Source organism: Lytechinus variegatus, chromosome 5, assembly GCF_018143015.1.
Source record: "Lytechinus variegatus isolate NC3 chromosome 5, Lvar_3.0, whole genome shotgun sequence".
NCBI lineage: Eukaryota > Metazoa > Echinodermata > Echinoidea > Temnopleuroida > Toxopneustidae > Lytechinus > Lytechinus variegatus.
The window spans coordinates 26,603,534-26,625,923 of NC_054744.1; the positions used below are offsets into that span (position 1 = coordinate 26,603,534).

General features: G+C 36.9%; 1 protein-coding gene across 3 annotated transcripts; it reads left to right on the forward strand.

The window, feature by feature from the left end:
* The first annotated feature begins 1,195 nt into the window (after positions 1–1,195).
* LOC121415834 (dual oxidase maturation factor 1-like) lies at positions 1,196–21,728 on the forward strand. 3 transcript variants are annotated; one of them, XM_041609188.1, is made up of 9 exons: positions 1,196–1,601; positions 9,937–9,994; positions 10,423–10,563; positions 11,085–11,183; positions 12,542–12,695; positions 13,619–13,833; positions 14,546–14,736; positions 15,890–16,038; positions 20,259–21,728. In XM_041609188.1, exons 1-9 carry the CDS (start codon positions 1,437–1,439, stop codon positions 20,368–20,370), a joined length of 1,284 nt encoding a protein of 427 aa, XP_041465122.1. In that variant the 5' UTR covers positions 1,196–1,436; the 3' UTR covers positions 20,371–21,728. The 3 variants fall into 3 exon arrangements, with proteins under 3 accessions (XP_041465122.1, XP_041465123.1, XP_041465124.1); XM_041609189.1 differs by lacking the exon at positions 15,890–16,038 and adding an exon at positions 16,635–16,640 and having other exon boundaries at positions 1,197–1,601; XM_041609190.1 differs by lacking the exon at positions 15,890–16,038 and having other exon boundaries at positions 1,205–1,601.
* Positions 21,729–22,390: the final 662 nt, after the last annotated feature.

Consider the following 22,390-nt stretch of genomic DNA (forward strand, 5'->3'; position numbering starts at 1 on the left):
GATGTCATTAGTTTTCTCATTTGCGTACCGAGCAGGATGTGCATATAACTATTTGTGAAATTAAGCGAAACTTGAAAATGTCATAATTTTTTTCATCCGATTTTGATGAAATTTTCAGTGTTGTGCTTCTTGGATTTTCCTCTTTTTATTTAACTCATCTTTTTGTTTGGGTGGACTTGTCCTTTATTGTAGCTGTATAACTTCAGCATTTATGTTTCTTAGGCATATATCGATCGAAGGGAGGTTGACCATAATGTATCAATTTCAATAAATGTGAGATGGGGTGTAATGTTCATGAATCAGAGCTATTCACTTGTATGCGACTGCTGACCATGCCTCATAATAGTAGTCACTAATGTATATTTTTATAAGGCATTTCAAGTAACCATGGTAACTGAGATTTTGTAATATGTTTTGATGAATAACAATAATCAAATGATTAACTTGAATGGAAAAGTATCTGTAATATTAGTAGGCCTATGTAGATAAAGACGAAATAAGATTCAGTCTAATTAACTTTTTTTTACATGTCCATTATGTTTCTATTTGTGCTATCTGATGTGATTACATTAATTAATGACCATGCAAAATCAAGAAGTTAATTTGTTTGTTTTACCGGGTCACACGTTATCTGGGGATTCAAGGAAATCAAAGGGTAAAATCAGCATGAGGTATCATTCTATGCGGATGTGATGGTGCTAAATATTGTTTACTTCCAATCCAAGGGACTCAGTTCGAATGATTTTGCAATAGTCACCCTGAAAGTAGTTCCGACTCGTCTTTGCCAAGTGGGCTCGGTCTAGCTTCCGCAAACTGCCCTCATTTGCATAATTCATGCGTGCGAAAGCGAACGGTGGGTGATTCTGCGATGGACACACAAAACAACTTGTTACACAGTGGTACCAAACAATATCAATCCTGTTTGGGCGTCACGCTCTGATGACGTTCTTCCCCTTTTTCTTCTTCATTTTCTTTTGCTATTCACAATTCATCGCACGCTTGCTCGGTTTACAGAAAGTCTACCGAATTCATATACAATAGGCCCGAACAATAGGCTGCGATTCCGCATACCACGCTCGCACAATTACTCACTCTACAAACGCACAGGTAAAGTGTTTACGCATTCAACAAGGACATGTTAATAATATGCAAATGATATGGTAAATAGTTATTGCTGTTCCTCCCAGTCAGGTCTTCTTTTTTCGGTCACCCTCGCTGACAAGCATTGATTACTGAATAGCTATCTACCAGTGCATTGCCTATGACAGAAAACTTTTTCTACGCCATTGCAGGCACTAACCTGGTTCCTATTTGGGCTCTGTCGTAGAGTCATATTTTCTTCTCTCTTCCACATATTTTTTTTTCTCTACGAATCTTCGTTTAGTGACGATTGAACGTATTATAAACGAAGGAAGGGGAAGGAGAAATAAACCAAGATGGGTAACACATACACCGCATTTAGGGTGCAGGGGTTACCCACATATTACCCTCCTAATAAAACTCCGGTCACCGCCGACGTACTCGAAATCGGTTTCGTCTTTGCTTTCTTGATCACGTTCTTCTCCTTCATCATCATCTTGCCCGGTATACGGGGAATGCAGGTAAGAAATTTGAAAATATATAAATGTACTTTAAAAAAAAAGAAAAATAATATGATAAAAATTTGTATTGATTTCAAATCGTGCAAATACTTGTAATGACTTATGCACTAAAATATATATATCCCGGGATATAGGCCTAAATACTGAATTGATGATATTGTTTGATTGTGTGTAATCGTTTCAACCTTGAATACCATGAGTTTGTTTACTCAATTAAGAAGCAAAAGTAATTGTCGTTCAAGAAGTCTGTCAAATTTTGCATGTTTATAAAATGACAAATGTTGACGTTCAGCTCGAGAAAGATGTATAGGCCCTATACGTCAAAAATGAATATGGGACTTTCTTTTCTTTACACTGTCTGATTACTGTTCTACTATACACCACGTCAACAGTGTATAACCCCAATAGTGACGATAACCATGTAGAAACGCAAAAATAGCAATTTATGAGACTGCTGCATGTGATGGTGCTATGTGAGGAAAGCCGAGAGAAAGACATAGAGAGAGAGAGAGAGATAGAATGAGGGGGGCAGATGAGAGTGAGAACGAGATAATTTATCCTTTTGTTAATTTAGTCATATACTGCAGTATTCTCAACAGTAAAGCAGATAACATTGCATCCATTACAATATAAAACAAACAATCGTGGATCATTGATAAATAGCAAAACAAAAGAAAATTCGACATAACAAATGATTGGGATAAAACTTGAGCATTGTAAAAATAAAACCTTCATGAAAAAAAAACAAGAGAATAGTAATCTTGAAAAACAGCAAAGCAATAATACTTTAAACCATAAGAATAAAAATAGCAATGATGAAAATAAGAGATTCTCTATTGTATTTCATGTATAGCACCAGAAGAAAATTATCCAAAATTAGAAAGAATGACAGAGAATGGAGAATGGGAATATTTCCGTGATTACAGTAGTAGTGGAAAGTTAATCTGCAACTTGAAATAATAAAGAAGTGCACTGTAATAAGGATAATTTGAGAAAGAAAGTCTGCTATATAAATTTTTAGTGCACGATGAAAATGATTGTAAGAAGAATATGGGAAGTTGAGAATACATATATAGAAGAAAAAGGAAGATAAAGGAAAGGTGAGAAGGAGACGAAGAAAGAAATGGTATAATAAAGAAAACAAGAGGGAGAATCCACGGGGGGGGGGGGGGGCTCGAGTAACAAGAGAAATAAGAAAGATTTTTTTACTTGGGGGCAGTTTAACAAACTGCTTGGGACCCCCTCCCATCAAAATTATATATAATGGGAACGAAAGATATATATATTATTAATCATCGGAACAGTTTCCATGGTTTCCATGGTAGAAGTAGCCTACCCGGAGCCAAATAATAAAGTTATGAATCTAAAGTTTATTATTATAATACATTTATAATGAAGTTATGAATATAAAGTAATTGTGATAAAAAACTGATGGGTCATAGCTTATTTTCATGACATACAGATGTATCATGTAAATGTATATACAAGTACTGCGGATTCTGCTAATTTACATGTAGATGGTTCGTTGTTGACCATAATCACCATCATCATCACCATTACCATCACCACTACCATCGTCACCATCATCATCATCATTATCATCATCATTACCATTACCATCACCATCATCATCATCCATACCATCATAATTATCATATTCATCATCATCATCCCCACCACTATAACATCACCATCACCTTTATCATCATTATCATCATCATCATCATCATCATCACCACCACCACCATACCACCACCACCATCATCACCGTCATCATCGTCGTCATCATCATTGTCGTCGTCGTCGTCGTCATCATCATCATCACCACCACCACCACCATCATCATTACCATCATCATCATCATCATCACCACCACCACCACCACCATCATCATCATCCTCATTATCATCACCACCACCACCAACATCATCATTACCATCATCATCATCATCATCATCACCACCACCATCATCATCATCCTCATTATCATCAACATCCTCTTCTCCTCATCCTCTCTCATTATCAGCAATCATCATCGTAGAGATTGCTCACAACTTAGAAAGTATATATGGATGCTTGGTTGTTGGGTACAATAAACATGTATTTGAGTCATAAAACTTATATATTATTTTACACAATGAACATGCGCGTTCCCTTATTCCTAATAAGAATGAATCTTTCGAGATTACAGACGAACAAATGTGATGATTGCTAAGAGAAATATGTAAATGCATGTTATTCCAGAAAATAAACCTTTACATTTATAGGAACACATAATATTTTCAACTGGTTCTTTACTTCGAGTAAACTGTATGGACACCCGCCCAAATAAGTGTCAAGATTTGTGTTTATATTTGGCTTTGACTCTGGCGTGATGGCAACCCATATTAAAATGTATTTGGATAACCCTTAATATCGCGGCAATGGACATTTTGAAATCGGTCGTCACATAAGGAAGTTAAAGCATTTAAAAGTCGAGGGAATCTTCTCACAAACTATAGTCTTGCACAACTTTGGTTGTATGCAAATAAGTTGTCATGATGAACCGTTTATGAAGTCAATTAAGCGAAACTTAAAAGATGTAAAAACGTCAAATTCTGGTCAAAATTTCAGTGTTATGCTTGTTTTATTTTTCGTAGTTTAATCAAGTTGTTGATGGGATGGACTTTTTGACTTGACAGTTGACACAGCTCTAACTGATCGCTTTGCATTTGAATGCAAAAAGGATTTTGTATAGGGAATTGATTGTAACTGTTAAGGTCATCCCGTAGAACCCCTCCCATAAGGGCCGGTGTCCCTTTGGTAACACTTGACCTAGCTATAAACGGTTATAACAAGGTCGGTGAAGAGTATATTCAAAATTATCCTAGTCATGGAAAGAAAATGGAAATTACTTTAAGGTTAAGGAATTGATTGTTATTTCATCTCAGTTTGTTTACTGCACATTGTTTGTTTTGTTACTAATATGGGAAATTATCCCAAATGTTTCGTAAATGAGACAAAGGTGCTAATCACAGGTGCTCACCTCATACATGTAAATTGAATAATGATGTTTTGCTATTGGCTTATTGCATTGTATTCTGGAGTTTTGTCAGATGAAAACAAAGATAAGTAGGCCTGGATTTGCCATTTATTGCGACAAATTCCTGACTCTTTAGTGACAATTTTTAAGAGTAAGGTTCTGAGTCCAACAACACGTTTGATAAAAAAACAAATGCAAAAATTAAAAATGCATATAACTTCAAATTTCACTAAAATCGGAAGCAAACCATTTTCACAAAACAGATATATTCATACACTGGACTGTATTCACATGAGGATGCCGGTGGCGTCTTACTCTAATTGTATCTTAATTTGTGTTATTTCAATCTTCTGTGAGAAAGAGTTTCATTCAGTTTTGCACATATCCAAATATTATACACATGTTAAGCAGTGAAGGGGGGGGGGGGTAAACCGACTCCGCTTAGAAGTCAAGTCCGTAACAACAAATTGTTTATTAGAATAAAATAAAGACAAAAACTAAATAAATGTAATACTGAAAATTGATATCAGTTGTAAATAGCCGTGGCGTATCAAGTTATGATACATTTAAGACAATTTCCGTGTCCATTCAACCGCGATGTTTATAGTGAAACTGAAATTACACCATATCTAAATCTTGTTTTTTTGTTTTAGTTTTTATTCAAGTATCCTCGTAAGTAATTTATGTAATTAAATTTTTGAAATGTATTATTTTCATGTGCCATTAGGGACAAACAAGTCTTGAACACGCAATAACTAAATAAGGGTATATACGACATGGATAAGAAAGGAAATGAAATAATTTAGAGCGCAATTATAATGCGCAATTTTATTTTATACGATCGTAATATACTGCATTCGAAATCGTTCTACATGTAGCTCAATGAGAGCAAATCAAATACACTCTGCAATCACAGAAAATCAAATAAAACTCGTCTTGTCGGGTATTAGCATTGTGAGTAATTGGAAATATTACACGAAAGATTCCCTGTGCTTGTGTGTGGTATAGGCTTGAACTTACGTGTACATGCATCACATAATTGAAAATATCCGACGCCAGCACAATATTTTCAGAAGAAAAGATAATTTTTGCCAACAATGTACTATTTGTAATCTAAATTTCGTAAACCATTTTTGCATTAATTGGTTTTTTCGCATACATTCGTAATTCCGAAGCTTCGTAATTCCGAAGGTTCGGTTATTCCGAAGGTTCGTATTTCCGAAGGTTCGTAATTCCGAAGGTTCGTAATTCCGAAGGTTCGTCAATCCGAAAACGAAATAAGGTTCGTAATTCCGAAGGTTCGTTAATCCGAAAACGAAATAAGGTTCGTAATTCCGAAGGTTCGTTAATCCGAAAACGAAATAAGGTTCGTAATTCCGAAGGTTCGTTAATCCGAAAACAAAATAAGGTTCGTTAATCCGAAAAAGAAATAAGGTTCGTAATTCCGAAGGTTAGTTAATCCGAAAACGAAATAAGGTTCGTTAATCCGAAAACGAAATAAGGTTCGTTAATCCGAAAACGAAATAAGGTTCGTTAATCCGAAAATTAAATAAGGTTCGTATTTCCGAAAATGAAAATAATTCATTTTGGTAACAAAAACGATGTTGTCATTACAAGATTACACGATATTATGCAATGATAGTAATAACGATCGATGATGTGTGTTGGGGCCAAAGCATGTATTTCATTAAGAATGGCGCCCTGATCAAGCATAGGCTAATTTCGATTTTATCTGAGCAATTGCTGCCTATAAGCAAATAATTTGATTAAAGATGCAGGGGATCAAGTGTGTTGGAAGCGTGCGAGCAACCTCTAGATAATAGGATTTGTATTGGAGGGGATGTCATTTTTAATAACAGCTTCTGCTGGTAATAAAAATAAAAATAATACTAATAATGATCCTTGTGAGATGTTGAAAGCGCGAATCGCAAGCTGAAACTAGTAGACATTTCATGTAACAAGACGTGAAGTGAGCATTCGGAGCATTTTTTTGTAATCGTGAGAAAGATGTGTATCTTTCTAAAGAATTAATGCGAGGGCGAGTTGTAATTTGTTTATATACTGACCTGGGGCCCGTTGCATGAAACTTTTTACCCGAGAAAACTCAGGAGTTTTTGCCCTGTGCTAAAGTAATTGGCGGAAATCAGACTAACCTTAGTTTTCAGTTTTTACCAGAGTTTTCTCAGGTAAAAAGTTTTATGCAACAGGCTTCAGAAAGTAATCTTTTAAGGACTGCATTTAGTGACTCATGAATAGAATATATATCTCACGAACTATATAATGAGAGCGCGAATAGCAAGCTTAAAATTTGTGATATTCCAACCTGAAAACTGGACATTTCATACTTCTTTTTTGTAACCAGGAATAGAATGAGTTCCTCAATAAACAATGCGAGCGAGAAACGTGAGCCAAATTTTTCCGATTTTCCAACCTGAAAACTGGACATTCTATAGCATTCTTGTAAAAAAAATAATAATAGCTGGGAGAATAGTTTTCAGAACTGAAGTGGCTTCCCTGGGTAAATGATATCTATATCAATATCATCATTCTAGGCCCACATGAAATTTCCAAAAGTTTGAGCACGTGATTCGCTCGCAACATCTCACAAGGATGCCCTTTTCACAGTATTGACCAAAAAGATGAATTTTACATCTTCAGATTTGACTTTTTCCCCCAAACCGCTTGCTCTCTACGCTCGCAGAAATGAAACATAAATATATAACTTTAGCATGTTTAGTGATCACTTAAAAAAATGTGCTCAATTTAGTTACTACAAAAACACACAATCTCTTTACACAGATGATAATCTAATGGTGAAAATATCCGTTTGCACCAAATTGCCCCTATTGGCCCCTTTTTTTTACTTTGCCCCCCCCAAAAAAAAAAAAATACGTTCCGCCGCCATTGGCTAAAACACGCATCGTCTTCATGGCTAACTGCAAAAAGTTCTTAAAATGTCCCCTTTAGATCAGATCAGAGCTTATATATTTAAAAATTCTGTTCGCGCTTCTTGCTAGCAGTTATTATCTAAATTTAGTTACATAGGCATCTCGCTTTGAAGATCACAAACATATTGCCCATCATATTAACAAAAATATAGCTCGCGCTCGCATTATTTAAAAAGGGTTTATCATGTTATTACATATTTACTTTATTTTATAAGGATAAAGATAATTATTGACTGTTAGGACTACCCTTTCAAAGAAACAAACAAAAATCAACTTTAAACTGCCGATCAAGGAAAATATGGCTAAAAGAAGTCCCCCCTCTCTATTTGACGAAAGTTGGATCCGCCGGGAGGGAGGCAGGGGGCATAAAAAATGGAATAAAAAACAGGGGAATTAATATTTTCCAAAATGGGAAAGTTCCTTTTTCAAAAATAAATATGCCGTTTTTCATATTTTTTCGAAATAAAATACTCTTTTTAAAGTATACAAGTGAAGTTAAGTTTTCAGGCTGGAATATTGAAAAATTTCAGCTTGCGCTTCGCACTCTCATTCGATTGGTGAAATATGCATCCTAAAGAGGTCACTAAATGCTTTCTTTAACAGGTTCCTTTTCTGGTCAGTATGTTTAAGCTCGCGTTTTGCGCTCGTGTTAATTCTTTAGTTAGATGCACATCTTTTTAATGACAGCAGAAATCTGCTCGGATTTTTAAAAACTAATTTTCATTTTTTATTGAAATAACCTAAAGTATAGCTTGTGATTCACGCTCGCAACACCTCGCAATAATGCCATTTTAAGAATAACTGACACCAAAAAAAAATCGTTATACAACTTCACCTTTGAATTTGTTTCACCAAGCCGCTCGCTCATTATACTCTCTCCCGAAAAATAAAGCCTAAATATACATTTTGCCATAATAAGAAGTCACTTCAAAAAAGTTATTCTCTACTTAATCACTATCAAACAGACAATGACTTCAAGCAGATGATAATCTTAAGGTGAAAATATCACCACAGTCCCAATTTTGACGTATGAGTTTCATTTTTTGGCTTTACCCCCAACGAAAATTCGTTCGGCCGCCCTTGCCTTCCCATCCTCATATGATAATTGAACGGCAACAGTGTCCCCCGCCCCTCCCCTTGCCTCTGCCTCTGCTTTCCCGGTTTTCATTTTTCGGATTAACGAACCTTATTTTGTTTTCGGATTAACGAACCTTATTTTGTTTTCGGATTAACGAACCTTATTTCGTTTTCGGATTAACGAACCTTCGGAAAAACGAACCTTATTTTGTTTTCGGATTAACGAACCTTATTTCGTTTTCGGATTAAAGAACCTTCGGAAAAACGAACCTTATTTCGTTTTCGGATCAACGAACCTTCGGAATAACGAACCTTTTTTCGTTTTCGGATTAACGAACCTTCGGAACAACGAACCTTATTTCGTTTTCGGATTAACGAACCTTCGGAACAACGAACCTTATTTCGTTTTCGGATTAACGAACCTTCGGAACAACGAACCTTATTTCGTTTTCGGATTATCGAACCTTCGGAATAACGAATCGTCGGAATTACGCCACAAATGTTCGGATTAACGAACCCTTTTTCGTTTTCGGATTAACGAACATCGAGGTATAGGCAATTTACGTGTTTCGGAATTACGAACCTTCGGATAAAGAACCTTCGGAATTACGAAGCTTCGGAAATACGAAGTGTAACCGATTTTTTTTTATTTAGGGATGGGATGTTTTTGCATTATCCAATGATAAAAACTAAGCGGTCATTTTTTATGTAAAAGGGAAAGTTTTTTTTTCATAGAATAAAGCAAACTTCAATTTCGTAATAATCCAGATCGATGCGATGTATTAAAAAAAGTAAAAGCTGAAATGGAAACTTAGAGCATCAAGATCTGAATAGTATCCCCATGGTAAAAGTGTTGATACACAATGCTTCAGTTACTATATACACGTCCCATGGCCCTGGTAAGCGGGGGTGCTTCCATAGACAGCATACCCAGATATTTTGGAAGATGTGTAAAAATTGAAAAATGTAACTAAAATGACCTTTTCAGATTTCTCGGGAGAATTTTGGTATCTCCATTTTGTAGTGATTTTTTTTTTTGCTTTGCTTTTGAAATTTTACATCAGCGCCCCCAGTAAAAAAAAAATCGTTCCCATGGCCCTGACTTCAACGATTTCAATTTTAAACATTAGGTTATATCGGCAAATGGTTGGCTTGCAAAACGAAAAAACAATACAGAGAATAATTCAACAATCTCTCTCTCTCAAAAAAATAATGCTTTCAGCAGGGTTTTATATTGTAAATGAATTGCAAATATTCTTTATGTTTATTTAAATTTTCTTGATTTCAGAGATGTTACAGTTTTATTCGGATCACAGTCAGCCTTTTCATCGGTGCCGGTATCATGTGTAAGTACATATAATTTTTGATGATTCATCTGAATACGTTTACATGCATGTCTTCTGTTTAAAGCGTCGTTATTACAGAAAGAAAGAAAAAAAGAGAGAGAAAGAGAGAAAGAAAGGAACAGACATATATATATATATATATATATATAAATAGCTAGCTAGCTAGCTAGATAGATAGCAGAAAAGTTCATAACAGGGGCCGCGGAACCGTTTTCAAAGTGGGGGGGGGGGGCTGACCATGCTAAAATCACAATCATAATTTTTTTTTTCATTTTTACGTTTTTGTACACGGTTTTGGAAAAAAAAAGTGGGGGGGGGGGGCTTCAGCCCTCCGGTTTCGCGGCCCCTGCATGAGAGCTGAAGTGGCAACCCCAGGTAAACGGGAATTATTATTATTATTATCATTCTATTATATTAACCCAATGCAGTGTCTCTTTGGGGACAAGAATGGGAGAAGGCCACCCTTCATGACATCAGTACATACTACAAGGCGTTCTCTCCCTACGAAATAGAACACGCTGACATCGAAGTGAAGATAGGACTCAACAGCGTCAACATCACACTCAAAGGTAAGATGATTGCATTTGATGATTCTGAATACACCTATTTACTGTCATGCTATGATTGCTTCAATCATTTTGAATACTTAATTCGGTGTAATGTCTTGCAAGATGGCAATTTACACATTTTGCAGATATAACATGACTACATTCAGTGTACATTCATGTATACACACATTGCTGTTTGACCAACAAGTTCATTGCATTCATTTGTTTTCAATACATTCATTTACAGTATTGTGTTACGACATGATTGAATATGATTAATTTGAATACACATTTACAGTCATGCATGTGTCTCAAGTTGTCTTCATTCATGGTAAATGCTCACATTTTACAGATCTTTGTAACATGATTTTACAAATTTTAGAAATTCACAACTTTATTGCTTGTCCGATATTGTCCAAACTTTCATTTCTTTGATTTGTGTTTTTCCTCTAAAAACAGCATTTCATTTGGGATGGATTTTCCTTTAAAATTCGTTCATCTTTACGCTGGATAACGTGATGGGTATGTTTTTTTGTCTATAGCTCCTGAAGGTGTCCCAGAACATCCGGAAGAGATTATCAACTACAATGAACGATTCCATTTCTATGGCAGCCAGGGACGTGGCGGATTCGGGCGATTCTGTAAGTGGACCACCCGCATTTCATGCAGGGGCGGGAGCAGAGTAGGGTGGGGGCAGAGTAGAGTGGGTGCAGAGTAGGGTGGGGGCAGAGTAGGGTGGGGGCAGAGTAGGGTAGGTGCAGAGTAGGGTGGGGGCAGAGTAGGGTGGGGGCAGAGTAGGGTGGGGGCAGAGTAGGGTAGGTGCAGAGTAGGGTGGGTGCAGAGTACGGTGGGGGCAGAGTAGGGTGGGTGCAGAGTAGGGTGGGGGCAGAGTAGGGCAGGGGCAGAGTAGGGTGGGGGCAGAGTAGGGTAGGTGCAGAGTAGGGTGGGGGCAGAGTAGGGTGGGGGCAGAGTAGGGTGGGTGCAGAGTAGGGTGGGGGCAGAGTAGGGTTGGGGCAGAGTAGGGTGGGTGCAGAGTAGGGTGGGGGCAGAGTAGGGTGGGGGCAGAGTTGGGCAGGGGCAGAGTAGGGTGGGGGCAGAGTAGGGTAGGTGCAGAGTAGGGTGGGTGCAGAGTAGGGTGGGGGCAGAGTAGGGTGGGTGCAGAGTAGGGTGGGGGCAGAGTAGGGTGGGGGCAGAGTTGGGCAGGGGCAGAGTAGGGTGGGGGCAGGGGGAGGCACCACCCTTAAGGTTCGTAAAGGGGAATTTTGAAAAAAAAAGTGAAGGGAGAGTACTGACAGAGATGGATGTATCTCAAAGAACTACTTAATATACCCCTATTGTGTAAAATAAGTCATCAGTATTCCCGCCACTTCTCCCTCCCCTACGGCGCCGCCACTGATTTTGGGGATCGCCCTTAGAAGTGTCTCAAAGATTGATTGATGCACGAAACGAAAACCACATATCTGATATAAGACTGTACCATATGTGTAGCAAAATGATATGAAAATAGACATTGTAGGCTAACAGTTAAGTTTTATCATTCCAAGATTAATTTTGATAGTTGGGTGCCGAAAATGTTGAAAAGGTTAGATGTATATATAATTTGGACATCATGTGGATTAGATCTATAATCATAAGAATAGTACTAGTGGTTTTAGGTAAATATTTAGCAGGCTTACGGGTGATAGTATTAGAGCAAATATATTATGAGAACACTAATAACTTGTAATATAACTTCTGAAGTTTGTCATGACGAAGAAGAAGAGCTGGTTTCCCGGTGCACATTGTATTCTATATTTTGGTCCTGTAAAGGGCCACCCAAACTCGACATTTCGACAAGTGTGTTCTTGTCTTCAGGAGAATGATCAAAAGTTGCAAAATTCATTTCAGCGAGTCTACCATTTTAAGATTATATTAATGACTGGATATAACACATATTTTTTTTAAATGTTCAAAGAGCTTTATTAAGGGAGCTTGACGTATACATTTTTTTTCTGTTTAGCTGGACGTATCAACCGTGAATTCCGTGAGGCCCAGTGGTCTGGTAAGCCCTACCCTGTGCTATGGGTTGCTGAATATTTCACTTTGGATGGTGAAGATATCCGATGGGGAAGGTCATACCGATTGGCTGGATTCTACGCATACATCATGGTCTGGTAAGCTCTGTTAACAGCTACTGATATCGTGACATCTGATTGGCTGGCATAGAAATTGAATCATATGAATTATGCTTTTGTTATTATCATACATCATGGTCTGTTAAGCTCTGTTAACAGCTCCTGAAATCGTGACATCTGAATGGCTGGCATGGAAATTTAATCATATGAATTATGCTTATTATTATTATTATTATTATTATTATTACTACTACTTTATTCTACATTTTCAGGAAAAAAAGACAGCATGTACAATGCAAGAATTAAAAATAGTACACAAAATATTCTTTTTTAAATGATAATAATTATACTTGCTTATATAGCGCTTAATACTTTGTCAGAAATCTCTAAGCGCCCTAGAGTATATGCAGCATAATTACCCTGGCTTTAGCAGTGCAGCTGTTACGCGCGCTACGTTTCAAGGAATAAATTCCTGCCAGGTACCCATTTACATCACCTGGGTTGAGTGCAGCACATTGTGGATCAATTTCTAGCTGAAGGAAATTCCGCCATGGATGGGATTCGAACCCACGACCCTCTGTTTCAAAGTCCGGAGACTAATCCACTGGGCCACAACGCTCCACGTTCCACGTTTTAGACCTTTGCTCACCCAACCAGGTAGCCAGGGTATAGGGAATAGGTCAACTTAATGGCCATGGCCTTTCACGATATAAATTGAAAGTTCTGTTCAAGATAGGGCCAGGATGGGCATAATAGCTGATGCTGAATACTCTATGCATGCATAAGCCTTTGCGGATCAGAGTTACAAATATCAAAGACTCACGTATGTCCACTTAATAAAAGAAGCTTTACTATCAAAATCTCGCATGACGAGCTACAGACGTATTTTTTCATTTTACTATTGATTGTAATGCCAAAAGGATAACCCAATTACCTTCTTTACTTCCCCTTTTTTTACACAGGCTAGCCTTCCCACTGTGGATCCTGGCTAATATCTTGTTCTTCATGGTCATCCGAAACGGTGCCTACTTCCTCATCATGACCGGTGGTAGTCTCTTGACCGCTAATGTTCTTTATGCAAGCATTCGATACGGATCGGAATTAAAGATACCGTTTGGGGCGGACCACATTCTTACCTTCTACAAGGGACCCAGTTTCTGGCTTTGTATGGTTGCTGGTGAGTGCCAAATCTTTAACATCTTGCCCCATCACACCATTTCCCGGGCTATTTCCTCACCATTTGGGAACGTCCATCTTTAATTTGTTACCCCTACACCACATTTCTGTTACCTATTTCTGGCTTTGTATTATTGTTGCTTGTAGGTCTACATCTCTTGCCCCACGGAGCTCCCCCACCAAGCCTTTCCGTCTTCCACCACGCTTTTCCCACCACGCTTTTCCCACCACACACTCCCTTATACTATTTTGCAATCGCTCACGTTTGTTACCCCTGTACCACTTTCGTTCTTAAGGGATCTAGTGTCCCTTGCCCCCTTGTCCCACTGAGCCATCCCTCAACACGCTTTTCTCCCACTATGGGCAACAATATCCTCCTCACCAATTTAAAACCTTGCTCCACCAATATTAATTACTCTTTTCCAAGCAATTAATGTTCACAGCTTGAAACTTTCTAGTCCCCATGTACCCCCACGCCCCGTTTAAAAATATTATGCAATCAGTTTGGTATTATATTGGTTTTAGAACATTTGCTTCATCGAGAAGCAATATAATATCAACAGAACCGCGGAATAAATGAATGTCCACCTGGCCAATTACATTCTTTCATTTTTTGTTTTCGGGGATGGCTCGTGTCTCCACCAAACAATGGGTATAATGATACCATCCAGTCACCTGTATTCTGATCTCATTTTTGTATTATCATTATCAAGGCTTGATATCGGTCATATGCGGGTTCATCGTCCTCGTCATGGATTACCTGTATCCACTCGAGATCGCAACCTTCTTCAACGTCGATCCCCTCCAGGACTTCGAAGATACTTACTTGATTGAGCAAGCCGGTGGCATGGATGGATCCAACTTCGAAGGCGGCAAGTCGAACGGAGATAGTAACGGCCAAGAAGTGAGTATGGTCTTACTATCCTTGTGGTGTATGAGGGGGGGGGTTCTCAGCTTAGTGCTCGTTATCATGAGGGCAGGTGGGGAGGGGGGGGGTCAGTCGTATCTTGTCGTATTAGCTAACTGTCTATAATATCCAATTCTAATTCTAGTTCATAACTTTTGAGCAATATTGGAATTGTCTAGGAAGATGCATTTATGTCTTCTTTTCCTTTCCATGTTTCCGGTCTGAAAACTAACACACTCTAAAAATAGAAGAGAAAATGGGGTGGATTACCCCTTTAAGAGAGCAGAGTGACGGCGACTTTAAAAGGTGGAAAACGCTGTCAATATCTTGGGTCCTTCTTCGTGTTTACCAATTTGCAGATGTGTTTACTGATCATATTACAGAGCAACCTTTGAGATCTTTTGATAAACCAAAGCATAGACCTAATATGTACTCGTTTTCATACAGATATAATAATTATAATTATTTTACTAAAAGAAATATAAGAATCTTGAAGAAATTATGCAACTTGACCTAATTTGAAAACATTTAAAGGAATCTCTTTCGCACAAAGAAATGACGTGAAAGTATGAACCAGCATATTGTGAGAGACCATGTTATATCGCGCTCAATTTTACTAACAGCAATTATTGATACTTCCTCGACTGATCCAATTTAAAATGAAAACAGTCGAATCACTTCCAATTTATTGCGAAGGTAGTTTCTGTTGAGTTCTAATAATAAAATCTCAATGACGGTTTTATTGCACCGTGTGAATCACATACCTCATTAAAAGGTAATAATAAGTGATAATAACGGGTAAAACATCCATGACTAATAATAACAATACATTGTGACCACTGAAATAGCACAGTCTATCTGTTTTGTTGTATTCCATGACACAAGTAAACGTGATAGGACATGTGCTAATTAAGGAGTATAACAACACCTATGTAGTATCATTTTTCATTCTCTATACTTATTTTATTCCTGTGTAACAGGTAAATGCACTCTTTGTCGTGTCATCTATTTCTGTCTTCTTATTTTACCTTTAGAAATGTATTAGTATAGTAACATCTTTATGTAACACTCCTCGGTATATCTGTTCTCCCTTTTCTCTCCTTCATTCCTTGCACCCTTTTCTTCTCAATTTACTTGATGTTGAAATCAGGTATGCCAGTCCCCTCCACCCGAGCCCAAGGGGAGGTTTGAGTATCGCTCTCGTTTCCAATCACGCTTTGCTAAGTCAAGGCGTCGACCACGTCCCACACAGCGAGGTGGCGGACCGGACGGCATCGAGGAGGGTGACGAAGCAGCGGAGTATGTGGTGTTCTCTCGATTTTACATTGCATCGATTCACGCTTTGTTTTCATTTCAGCATGCCTGATCTGCATGTCAGCGGAATGCCAAACTTTACACACATGCATGTTTTGAATTAATGTGACGCCAGATCATATCGTTACATATAGGCCTACACATCCGCACACACATCCACACATCATTTTCACGCGTAATTAAGGCAAATAAATTCTGCTCAGTTTCAGGGCAATCATTCGTCATGATAACACACATGACTATCAATACAATTTCTTCCATTTCTTCACAAGTAACATTTGTCCAATTACAAGAACAACCCTCATGATTCATGTCAACTTCGAATGATGCAAGTCACGACAGTTACATAGCAAACATGAACATGGTTGATGTCATTGTGTGACGATACATCCGTGTACGTCCCACATGCATGATAATTATAATACACACACAATTTTCACCCCCAAAACTAGACGCGTGATGCCACTCTCAATTCAACTAAAATTCATGATTTTGTCTTAACTCATATTATTCATATTATTTTGCACCACTCACGTTTAATTTTTGTTTTCCTTTTCTTTATGAATCATTCATCAATGAAGTACGAGGTATGCACGTTTCATTTTATTGTTTTTCTTTTAAAAAAGGCGGAACATTACAAGCTCGCAGTAGTTACATTCTTTGCTACATTTTTCTCCATGGTTTCTGAAATTTTTCACAAATTAGGCCCTGGATAGAACTGTAGATTAATATTTCCTCCTTTTATATCTGTTTTCCTTCATCGACGTTCTATTTTTTTTCTGTAGTCTATTTGACAAATTAGTGTTTCTGCGCATAGTTCACTTTTCTGTTTGCAATTTTATTATGGTGCCATTTTTCTAGCATCTTTGCACTTTGACATATTCCACAAACTAGGCCCTTATTAAGGGGTGGTAAGAATGAAAAAAATTATTTCTGTATTTTTCTTCATTAAAACATTGCATTTTTTCCCTATTTTCATTTTTTAGAAAAAAACTTATGTTTAATATACTTTCAGAATTTTTTGTCGTCCAAAAAGTTGGATAAAATGATAACCTGCATACGTTGAAAAATCAATTCATTTTACACGCAAATTCATTTTAACGAACAGTTGGTACATTGTAGGTTCGTATTCGAACCAACTTAGAGGTTGCTGTTTCTCTGAGTGTATGCCATTCTTAGGGATTAAGGTTTGTTATACGTTGTTTCATTTAGATGTATTATTTTTGTTAATGAAAATGTCGAATAATTTGCTATCGCATTTAGCAACTACTTGCAGGCTGTTATTCTATAAAATCCCTTTTATCAATCCTGTATCTAACTTTCCGGAATCCCTACAGCTATAAAGCAAACAAATATCGTAGTATTGGCAGAAATAATCTGAGACACCTCCTGTGGCTGTAAAAGGAGCGATTATTGTGATACGCTGTTTTATGTTTTGAATCGTTTAATTTTGACTTACACAGTATCTTTCTTATCCATTTCCTGAACTTGTCTTTAGTTGTTCGAGAACAAAAGTTACAGCTCACAATGGGTTGTTTTACCATCAGGGTATACTTTACCAAAATTGCTTTTTAAGTGGTTGACCTTATGGCTTCCAGTATCATACAACTTGTTTACAACACACATATATTGAGGAAAAAAGTTTTTTTTTTTTTTACAAATGAGACAGTTTGGTATACATTGATTGTAAAACAAACCCAATTGCATGCATTTCGTTCTACAAAATAATATTTTCCATTACAGTGGCAATTGATCTTCATGTTCCTTTTCATTTATGCTTTATACAACTCACTAGTCATGCCGCCATAAGTCATTTCTTTACAAAGAAGATTTTTAAAAAATGTAACGTGCAAATGAAATTCCATGTCTCCTTTTTTGTCTCACCTGCGAAGCAAGTGAGACTATAGGCGCCGCTTTTCCGACGGCGACGGCGGCGGCGACGGCGGCGGCGGCGGCGTCAACATCAAATCTTAACCTGAGGTTAAGTTTTTGAAATGACATCATAACTTAGAAAGTATATGGACCTAGTTAATAAAACTTGGCCATAAGGTTAATCAAGTATTACTGAACATCCTATTAGAGTTTCATGTCACATGACCAAGGTCAAAGGTCATTTAGGGTCAATGAACTTAGACCATGTTGGAGGAATCAACATCGCAATCTTAACCTGAGGTTAAGTTTTTGAAATGTCATCATAACTTAGAAAATATATGGACCTAGTTCATGAAACTTGGACATAAGGTTAATCAAGTATCAATGAACATCCTGCATGAGTTTCACGTCACATGACCAAGGTCAAAGGTCATTTAGGGTCAATGAACTTTGGACGAATTGGGGATATCTGTTGAATTCCCATCATAACTTTGAAAGTTTATGGATCTGATTCATGAAACTTGGACATAATAGTAATCAAGCATCACTGAACATTTTGTGCAAGTTTCAGGTCACATGATCAAGGTCAAAGGTCATTTAGGGTCAATGAACTTTGGCCGAATTGGGGATATCTGTTGAATTCCCATCATAACTTTGAAAGTTTATGGATCTGATTCATGAAACTTGGACATAATAGTAATCAAGCATCACTGAACATTTTGTGCAAGTTTCAGGTCTCATGATTAAGGTCAAAGGTCATTTAGGGTCAATGAACTTTGGCCGAATCGGGGATATCTGTTGAATTACCATCATAACTTTGAAAGTTTATTGGTCTAGTTCGTTAAACTTGGACATTAGAGTAATCAAGTATCACTGAACATCCTGTGCGTGTTTCAGGTCACATGTCCAAGGTCAAAGGTCAATGAACTTTAGCCGAATTGGGTGTATCTGTTGAATTACCATCATAACTTTGAAAGTTTATGGATCTGATTCATGAAACTTGTACATAAGAGTAATCAAGTATCACTGAACATCCTGTTCGAGTTTCAGGTCACATGATCAAGGTCAAAGGTCATGTAAGGTCAATGAACTTTGGCCATGTTGGGGTTTTTTGTTGAATAACCATCATATCTCTGTAAGTTTATTGGTCTAGTTCATAAAAAGAGGACATAAGAGTAACCATGTATCACTGAACATCTTGTGCGAGTCAGAGTAGTATGCAAAGTCAGCACTGCTGCTATATTGAACCGCGTGATGCAGGTGAGACGGCCAGAGGCATTCCACTTGTATAAGTTTTGCAACTTATATTTTGAAGGCCCTATCTTGAACCTCTGGCAATATGAAACAATAAATCGAGCTTTGTCGACATTCTTTCATATTCTTAATAAAATTTGTATTGTAATTTTTTTTTTGTAATTGGAATGTCAACGGCTTAACGGGGAAGTTAGAATGTTAACACATTTCTGGAATCTTCAAGCAATTATCCTAAACGGGTTGAAATATTAGAAAAAAAGGAGAGGTTGGACATTTCATAAAAATAGAAAATGAAAGTGGTCTTCCCAACATATGTAAGTTATGGAGCATCTTTTTTACCCTATGAATCAACAAATAAAAAACATTAAAAGAAGACAATTGTGCAAGTACATTATTGCAATAATAATTGTTCAAATATACGGCTAGAGGCCTGCCTTGTAGAAATTATGAAATACATAAAAAAGGGATATTAAGAAATAATTGCACTTTTTCTATTGGGCTATTTTATTTCTGTCTCAATCATAGACCTAAATATTACTGTGAACTGTTTAAATGCTTAATTTATCTTTTAAAAAATAGATTCTGCTTCCTTCTGTTGAATATACATGCATTTCATTATTTGCATTTACATCTGCACCAAGTTTCTACCATCCTTTTCCTCGAGTGCATGCTCATTCTGTATGTTACTTTACCAAAAAAAGAAGAAGTTTATTTTGCCTAGTGATATCAATTTGAACCATAAGAATATGTCAACGATAATTAGAAAAAATTCTACTATTAAAAGAAAAGTTTTTCATATGTTTTAAGTGTGCATAAGAAACATATTCACGACATCCTTAGTGAACGAATCTGTAAAGTAAATGTTAATTTAAAAATAAAAACAAATTCCCAACATGAGAAATGAATACAAAGTCGATTTATATCTGAATAAAATCTGAAGTTAGAAACAGAAAACATAGGCCGATGCTAACGAAACTTTTTCTTTATAATCTAATTCCGACCTAACCTATGCAGGGAATCAAAGCTTGAGAAGCTGAATTAGAGAAAGTAACGGATTCATATTTTACTTTGTTTCATAGATCATCTACACCTACAAATCAAAGAACAAGCGAACAACCAAGCGCAAACATCCAAGACATCCCTCTGAAGGTGTTGGAAGATACTCCAAAAAGTCCGACAACGGACATGTAAACGAAGGCATTGAGATGGGTGAGACGAGCCAAGATCGGCCAAGCAGTGGCGCTGCTGCCACGCTGGGAGCTGAACTAGACGAAGTCGATTTGTCAGAGCCCACATACCAAAACACTGCAGTCATATCGTAAATTAGCAACCACACACACCTGCTCGATATTCGGTTCCATGACATTTGCCCGGCGACAATTGCTCCTCGGAAAATTCCACACATTAATGGATTGATCAATTTCAACCCTAGATTGAACACCATACCCTATCTTTAACCTGAATTTCTTAGATGAAATAATGCATGGAGCAATTATCGTCGGAGCAAACGTCGTGTCACCCGATGGGTTCGCCTTTTTTCAATCTCCCCCTCTCTCTCTCGTTTTCATTCATGACGTCATACCGAAAAACTAGATGTCTAACGAAATGTGACTTGTGTAATTGTGAGTTTTGTGTATCATTTTGTACATATTTAAAACCTCTCTTTATGGCTTCGACTCTGAGGGAGTAGTAATATAGTTTTATCAACTTTGAATGAAGACCGAATGAAATCATTCGACATTCAGATTAACTGTTAAAATACGCCACACCACTTTATAAACCAGTACTATTACAAGAATGCTACAGCATCTAACAACGACATATAATAAATAGGAGAGCTTATTGTGATTGATTAGTCAAAAATACTTTGAGCTTGACGGATTTGAGGATTAAAAAAAAACGATTTCTTAAAAATCAATATAGGCATAGTATATTTGATGAAATTCCTAATAATTGTACTTGTTTAAATGTGCGTTGTTTGAAATATCGGCACCTGTACTTGTGGTCAACAAATATTACATGTGGATAGGCAATATTACAGGTGGATAAGCAATAATGTATTTTGTATGAAATTGATCCCGGGTTTATACCGTTTTGTCTTTCTTCCTATTTTCTTCCATTTATTTCTTTAATATTTTTGTTGTATGTGGACTTTGGTAAATACATTGTGGATAATATATCCTATTGATGTTACCCAGTTGTACTCAAAGGCGACTTGTATATAGTCATCATCTCAGAGAATATATATTTTGTTCCAATGGTATATTGCTATTGTACTTGTACTTTTGAGCGAGATAATTTATATATTTTATTAAACGAATAAATTGCTGAGCTGAAAGCAAAGTTCCCCAATGGATTTGTCAATAGTGCGATTATAATAATAATGAAACAATCTTTAGCAAATAAATTATGGCTGACATATTTAGTAGTAAAATATAACAAAATGGTTTGAAATTTTACAGTAAGATGGTCATAAGAAACATTTAAAAACTTATGCATATTTTCGTACCAGGAAAGCGTTTCATTAATAAATAAAGTGTAATAAATAACTTAATTTTCTTCTTTCTTCGATGGAGTGCGTGGGTAGACTGTATTCGGATTTCATCTATATACTTTGAAAAAGTTGACCAGTAACTCCCCAAAATTTTAAGATATTCATCTACACTGACCAGTACACTTTGGATGCGATGGTCATTTCCATTTGAACAACAAATAAGTAAAATTTCCTGGACCACTGGTTCATGCATAAAGGTATGAAACATGATGTTTTTGTGTTTAGGAGATTGACTTTAAATAGATGATTGATTACAGCTATGATGGATGATTGATTGATAGCTTTAATTAATGATTGATCTATTGACTGATAGATTGGATGATTATTATATTCACTGATAGCTAGACTGCGTATGGATGATTGGTCTATTGGTTGATAGCATGGATCGATGATGATCTTTTGACTGATAGCTTGGATGGATGATTGATCTATTGACTGATAGACTGAATTATCTGATAATTCATCTACCAACTGATAGCTTGAATGGATGATTAATCTATCGACTGATAGTTTCGATGGATAATTGATCTATTGATTGATAGACTGGATGGTCCATCTATTGACTGATAGTTTGGATGAATGGTTGATCCATTGATAGTTTGGATGGGTGATTGATCTACAGACTGATGGCTTGGATTGATAATTTATCTACCAACT